Source organism: Pituophis catenifer, unplaced genomic scaffold, assembly GCF_029215685.1.
Source record: "Pituophis catenifer annectens isolate HBS135680 unplaced genomic scaffold, rPitCat1.0.hap2 SCAF_7, whole genome shotgun sequence".
NCBI classification, from domain to species: Eukaryota; Metazoa; Chordata; class Lepidosauria; order Squamata; family Colubridae; genus Pituophis; species Pituophis catenifer.
In genome coordinates this window covers 34,291,818-34,299,450 of record NW_027256887.1, presented here as the reverse complement: position 1 = coordinate 34,299,450, position 7,633 = coordinate 34,291,818, and the positions used below count along the sequence as shown (strand labels likewise).

The window sequence follows — 7,633 nt, the reverse complement described above, 5'->3', positions numbered from 1 at the left end:
AGAATTTAAAGTTTTTTTCCCTCTAGCAATCAGCTGGGACTCCGGAGCAGCAATAGATTGGGAGTGGGCGATCCAGCAGAGGCAGAGGGTGAGTGAAGGCGGGGGGGGGCGAGAGAGGGCTTTGGCGACCCCTGGGAAATGGCCGTTCGACCCCCAAAGGGGTCGCGACCCCCAGGTTGAGAACCGCTGGGCTAGGGTCTGAATCCTGATAGAATTGCCCCAATCTGGAGTAATTTAGCCTCTGCCAGTTACTGTAGATTAGTTATCTTCAACCCCATACCATCTATATAAACTGGACTAGAGCTTTTCTTATCTTCATATATAACTCAACAAATGGAGGGTATAATATAAACCTGATCTTAGATAGACTTTAGTTATCCGGGGAGTACAAGCAGGGGTGAAATCCAGCAGGTTCTGGAGAACAGGTAGCGGAAATTTTGAGCAGTTCGGAGAACCGGTAGCGGAAATTTTGAGTAGTTCAGAGAACCAGCAAATACCACCTCTGGCTGGCCCCAGAGTGGGGTGGGAATGGAGATTTTGCAATATCCTTCCCCCAGGAGTGGGGTGGGAATGGCGATTTTTCAGTATCCTTTCCCTGCCACACCCACCAAACCGGTAGTAAAAAAATTTGGATTTCACCACTGAGTACAAGCAGTTTCTTCGGAGCTCCACCCACACACTTGTATCTTTTCTCCACAGTTTCCAGATCACACGAGAATTCTGGGACCTGTCCGAATGTCTTTCTTTAGTCATGGTAAATTGAATGAATAGAGATGCGCACCGAGGTTCTTACAGGTAAAAGGGGATGAAGATGGGCCGTTCTCCAACTGCACTCCAACTCACTGTAGGAATTTGCAGCTTTAGATCAATAGAGGGTTGCGCGCTGTGTGAGGACCTAACGGGGACGGATGCGTCTTTGGCAAAAAAAGCGAACCCGGGAACGAAGCCCACGAAGAGGTCCAACAGGAAAAGGATTCCCCGGTTGTCAGCGCTTTCCCACCTGCGAAGGGAGCAAAGCGCGCGTCGAGGAGCGCGGGAAGTGCCTTAGGGTGCCTCCCTCTCACCGCCCACACGTCTGTCATCACCGGCCGCAACCCGCCTCCTCTTCCAACCTGTCGCCGCCTCGGCCCCTTCTGATGCTGCGAGGAGGAGCCTGAAGCCTCGCCAGCGCCGTTAGATAGAGCGGCGGCTCCTGCTGCTGCTATTGGTAACGACTGCGGGGCTTGGCGAGGAAGTCTGATGGGAGAGAGCGAGCTAGGCGCGCCTCTTCCCCACGCTACTCGCCTCGCTTCCCACAGGGAGTTCCCGGCACTACCCCATGCGCGACGCGCTCTCCGGCTCTTTCCCCCCACTGTTTTAGGGACAGGGCCGGCTTCGGGCTTTGCGGCGCCGGGGCTGTTGCTGCTCTCGGCTTGATACGCCCGGGAGGATGCTGCGAGCTTTGGCGCTGATTCCGATCTCGTTGACCTTCGCTTGCAGGAGCCTCAGTTTTTCCTGAGAGAAAAGAGCCTCCGCGAGAGAAAGCTCGGGAGGCTTCGGGCATTGCTTTTTTCGCCGCGATCCGCTTCCGGAGGAGGACTATGGACTGATCGCCGCTCCTTCTCTAGTCCTATGGAGTCCCCGCCGGTATTCGCGAGCACTTTGTGCCTGCTCTTCTGCCTGAGCTCAGGTAAGGGCAAGGAGCCGAGGGTTCCTCACCAATTCCCCTTCCTCCCCAACCCCCGCGCGGTGCCTTTGATCCGGCCGGCTCTTTGTTTCTCATGGGGAGAATTGGGGTCTGTCTCCGCCACTGAAGAGGTCGGAAGGAGAGTTGGGAGCCAACATCAGACCCCCAGAACTTTGCCAATGGACCGCACGAAACTAGGTCTCGTAGCCTGACTGGTGGGTGCGGCTGATCCAAGGGGATCTCCAGGGGATCTCGGGTCGTGGGTCGTTAGAAAGAAGAAAATCGGGGTCGGGGGAAGAAAGCGACGGAGGGAGAAAAGTTGCCCCCATTACGTGGTAATCTTTTATATTTCTGGATTCAGTTTTCGGCATTGGCGTGGACCCTTCGATGCAGATTGATGTGCTGAGCGAGTTGCAATTGGGGGACTCTGTGGCTGGAGTGCGGCAAGTTCCGGGACTGCACAACGGCAGCAAAGCGTTCTTCTTCCAAGGTAGGGACGCCCAGCCTTTTTGGGTTGCAGCGGTGGCCGAGGGCTGATTCTCCGGGAAGGATCGGCTGAGTCCACCTAAACAATCGCAGAGCTTGCGGACTGGGGCATTTGATTGAACTTTTTGCATTAATTTTGAAGACAGGCGCTATTCCACTGGGCTCACCAGGCAAGATTTGCTCAGCAAGGATTCTCCCAGTGCTTTTATTATCCCCCGCCCTTCCATTCACTTTTGTAGCTCTTCTTTGATTGATAGACGTTTCATTAAAGGTTAGCAGGGAATATAGTGGCAGATGGCTTATTTTGCTAGCCATAGAAAGCCTTGCATAATAAATACAGATTAGTTTAGGCAGGCTGAAATTGGTTTATTTGCTAGGACAGGTTAAGCTTTTGGTTTAGTTGTGGCTTATAAGAAAATGCTGGCAATAAGTACACTACAGTCTATATCAGGCATTGCAAATGTTTTGCATAAATGATGACAGTCACTCAAAAATATTCTCCTTTTCCTTTGATTAAAACTCCCCAAATGAACAAAATAGAAGAAACTGCATTATTTCCATGTACAATAGTAGTTTTTAATTAAGTTATTTTTCCTTATGATTCTTTTATTTCTTACTTAATTTCTTCCATGGTGTCAAATGTAAGACAAGTGTAACTTTATAAAACAAATGTAAAACAAGTGTTTTCACCTGTCAATAAAAATGACAGCCTTTTTCAGATTGGGGTAGAATCCAAAAACTCAACCATTTTCAGATTTTGATAACTTGATAATTCCAGATATTTTTAGAGGTCACCAGATTGCAAAAGGCAAGTCCATAGCTGCCCACATAATCACTGGAGGTTCTGTAGACACTGTTCTTCTACAGATCAACCAGAGTGTGTCACTATAACCATTATCATAGAATATTCTGGGCTTTTAAATAGAAAGATTGATACATGCTATTTTTATATAGAGGAAGCCCCATTGCCCCAAGATCTACAATAACTGCCATTCAACAGAATGAAAATCTCAAAAGTCAGCTTTGGGACTAGTAACACAAACACTTCAGAATGGTACTCACTGTTGTAAGGAATAGATTTCTTCTTGTCTTTTCTTTAAAGAAAAAAAAATAATGGATTTTTTTTTTACATTTTAGGAGTTTTAACATTTGTTTTTGTTTTGCTTCTACTATCCCTTATTCTTCCCCAAATCAAGTCATTCAGTAGAAGCGTTCATTTTTACTTCCTATCTATTCCTACATACCACTAATCTCTGGTGCATCATAGGAAGTGATATAAATTTTTCATCTTGGATGAAAAATAAATGAATATATAGAGTCATCTGCCCTACCTATTTTGATTCTTATTGCTGCCATTTTCTGATTCTCAAAGTTCTGAAAATCTGTGCAATTTCTTGCCCAAATGATGGCAAATAAAGATCTGTAGGCATTCAAGAATATTCCTTACCGAAGCTAGGCATTTTGCTTAACATATATTAGTGCTTTACAGATAATTGTAAACTGATTCCAAAATCTGGGTAGATGCCTGGAGATCTTATTGCTTCATACAGAGAGAAGAGTGATTGTTCCATGTGCCAATAGTGACATGCTACATAAAAATTGCCTGCTATTAAGGAAATGTCTCTTTCTCTGTTGTCCTACCCCTCCACAAAAGAGAGAAATCTGGAATGAAAGACAAAACAGGAATTGGATTACCTCTAAGTATTCAAGACTGTTATCTGGTTTTTCATTGCTGAACTGTACTGTATGTTATACAGAACAAATTAAGACTGATTAAGGAATTGGGAAAATGTAGTCAATAACATTGGGGCCATATAAAATTGTTCTGCCATGCAAATCTGCTTTGTCCTGCTATTCCTGGAGTAATGTCAATTGGTCAATGTAAAAAACCAATCAGATGTTTCTTTGTGATGCAATCTCATGAAACTCATTAACTCTGTGCTGATCAGCTGTGTAGACCTGGCCATATAGCCAATACAGTATTTCTGGCTTCATTGCCTCTATTGGGATTATTTTTGCATTAATTATTCCATTCTTGTGTTTATTTGTGTATTTCAGTGTGTGTGTGTGTGTGTGTGTGTGAGAGAGAGAGAGAGAGAGAGAGAGAGAGAGACAGACAGACAGACAGACAGACAGAGATAGACAGAGAGAAAGAGAGAAAGAGGAGAAAGAGGGAAGGAGGGAGGAAAGTGACTACTTCTTTTGTCACTGAGAAATCTGTCAGGCTTCCCTTGGCTGGCAACAAAAACAAGCAAGCAAGCAAGCAAGCAAACAAACAAACCCTTTGAAGAATAGATCCCAAGGCAGCAAATTTTCAGATAAATAGGCATAAATAAAGTTTATTTATGCAAAGTTTCAAATAAATTATACAAAAGTAATATAACTATTGTAAATGAATCTCAGTGATTTGGTATCAAATATATAGTGAAATTAAGACTTAAATTCTTTCATTTTCCTCCTGCCTATATAAAGTGGCATCTGTCTTTAGTAACAAACAGATCTGGTATCAGACTGTTTGTTTTTGACCAAGTGAGCTCTCACTTCACCTCCCACTTCAAGAGCAATTATTTCCATCCACTTTAGCTAAGGAAATTTAGTACTTCTTTCCTCCCTCTTTTTCACATAGCTAACTCAGCAAGAATCTGTAATTTTTCTGCAGATTCTCTGCATCTGTTGAGGTTGAACAGCTCTCCTCCTTTCTCTACCCCTCCGGGGTACTTGGATGAAAAGTACTATCTCTTCCCTTCTCCCATCCTAAAATGTCATTTTTCATATGGAGAGAAGAGAGAAATCAATCTTTATATCTTCCAGAGAAATAACTACAAGTGGGCAGTTTCTGATACTACAATTGCTTGATCAGATGCAATTCCCAGATCAAAACTCATCCCTTCAGGATCTGGTAAAGCTGGGTGGGAGGAAGGAAACTGCTTATTGCAATTTGGAGATCAGAGGCAGGCAAGGAAAGAATATTCATTTCAGAAATGTATTCACTTATTATTCTCCCACCCTTCCGTCCCCATTCAGAAGTTTGTCCTGCAGAAGGTTTCTGGCTGGCAGTCAACATATCATCTACCAGACCAAGTGCCTTTTTCTTCAGGGTTTGAATTGCTAACAAGTGTTATAGGAGGACTGAAGGGCCAATTAGGAGGCTTGGACATATGTGGATATGGCAAATGGAATTGGTAAAGAATATGGAATTCATGGACATTTTCTGTTGCTTTCCAGATTCTATATTCATTTCTGCCAAATCATATATTTTAATTTGCTCTTTTTCATTGAGATCCCAAAATATATTCCATTTTGAATTCCTCACCCAACTGAGATTGGAATATAAGGAGCATGAAAGATATTCAAGGACCAAAACAGAATACCGGGAAGTGGATATACTTTTATTATAGTTGGATGTTGCAAATAAAAAAGTAACTGGATTAATCTAAACTGATATATTGAAAGGACCACTAAATTTGGCATTGTAGATTTTTTGCTGGTTCCAGGGACACATGAAAAGTAGTGACTAGTGAGCAATGTGCAATCCCCAGTAGACTATCATCACCAAGCCTTCCTGATGACGATAGTCAGCAATACACTTATAGGAAGCTTTGGCAGGATTAATATGTTCTTTGAGGAGCTAGTATGCTGTGGAGCAGGGGTGTCAAACTTGCGTCATCACAATGGCATCACATGACATATCAGGACTTCTTCCTCATTCACTAAACTGGGCATGGGTGTGGTCAGCACATGACGCATCTGGCCCGCAGGCTGCGAATTTGACAACCCTCTGTAGACAATATGTGGCATTGGAGTGAAGAATTAAGGAGTTAATATTGGGAAAGCTATAAATTGCTTGAAAATGTGGCATGTATTTAGAATATGAAGCTGTCATATGAGAATTCAGCCACAGGCAATAGTTCAGACCAGTTGTCTTACTGGTAGTTCACAGTGAAAGTGTTATTCCAGGATTGAATAGGTCCTTTATGTATCCCCATGAGCTTGTGGTTGATGTATCCAAGAAAAATAGAGGTTAACATCTAAATATTGGAGGAGGGAATGCACTTCCAAAACAAGCCGAATGCTAGTTGAACAAGTTGAATGCTATTTGAGAAGGTGATTGGGGACATCTTAGTACCAAAAAATATAGCAGATGAGTAAACAAGCATTCTGCTTGACTTTACTGCAATCAGCATCCCTTAGTAAAAGTAGCCTTTCTCCCTTGATAGTGGAGACAGCAGCCATATGTGGGTTATGCTCATTGGTCAAATGTGGACTGAGCCTGTCAATTAATTATTAAATCCCGCCCCTATTCCTAGGGATTCCAGCTTTTTTGCTCAGTCGTCAGACTGGACAGTTGTGTGGAAAGTGTGCTCTATCTGCTTTTCAGCGTTAGAGTGTTATTTCTGCTTAATTTCTTCAGTTCTTTTATCTACTGAACATTTTAATTTAATTCACCTATACTTCAGAAGAGTCTTAGGACATCTGAGGACGTTTTCTACTTTCAGCATCAGAAAACATCGTTGAAACTGGTCAGTTAATCATTTCCTTGGAGCATTCCGCTCCCTTAAGGGGGCGGGGGGTTTAATTTTGCCTTTATCAGCAGAAGCTATTTTAAATGTAAAAAAAAACAAAACAAAAAACAAAAAAACAAAAAACAAGAACAAAAAAAACAAAAAAACCCCAAAAAAACCAATTGTTGAGTCTTGCGCTCACCTTGTCACAGCTAATTTAAGCTGATAATTAAAGTGGAGTTTCGCACTCCCTCATGCTAACCGCTTGTCGGCCACTGAATAAAGTCACAGCTTTACAGATTGTTGCTACAATCTTTACATCAAAGTCGGCTTTGACGCTTTTAAAAACAGTCTCCCTTTGCTGCTGCTGACTTTAACTGATTTCAGCTGTTTAGCGCTGAAATGCGGCTAAAAATTTAGCCGAAAAGAGGAGTCTCACGCTCCCAAGATCATCTAAAAACCTTTTCTAACATAAATTGATTTCAGCTGCTTAGAGCTGAGTTGCGGCTTCAAATCTAGCCAAAAGAGGAGAATCACGCTCCCAATATCAATTTACGCTCCCAAGAGCAATTAAAGCCTCATTTAATAATTATTCTACATAGGTACTTATAGTTACCTTAACGGCTTTTAACTGTTGGAATTTTATCTCTGCCTTACAGTTGAGCCTCGCGCTCACATTGACAGTTGAGCCGGTTGCCATTTGAATACCGGCAATAACTCAAGTTCCATTCCTGAGAGCCTCCAGCCTATCAGGCTGTGCCAGTTGAGTGCTGAAACGCCATTTTGATTACTGGCGCAGCTAGAATTTTACATTTACCTGAGAACATTAAACATATTAGCCTTTATCTATCCTTTCAAACTATTGAAAAATAATAAATATTTTAAATAACTTACATCTTACTGATTATAGATTTGGTCTGATTCCCAATCTATTATTATGCCTAAAGCTATCTCAAAATCCAAACATGGCCGAAAGGCC

The 7,633-nt window shown here is 42.7% G+C and overlaps 1 protein-coding gene across 1 annotated transcript in view; it reads left to right on the top strand.

Moving 5' to 3' along the window:
* Positions 1 to 1,611: 1,611 nt before the first annotated feature.
* The window catches only part of NELL2 (neural EGFL like 2), a 419,520-nt gene continuing 413,498 nt past the window's right edge, over positions 1,612 to 7,633 (top strand). Inside the window, exons 1-2 of the mRNA XM_070947964.1 lie at positions 1,612 to 1,669; positions 2,028 to 2,156. Coding sequence (XP_070804065.1) covers positions 1,612 to 1,669; positions 2,028 to 2,156 — 187 coding nt within the window. The remainder of the gene's footprint in view (positions 1,670 to 2,027; positions 2,157 to 7,633) is intronic.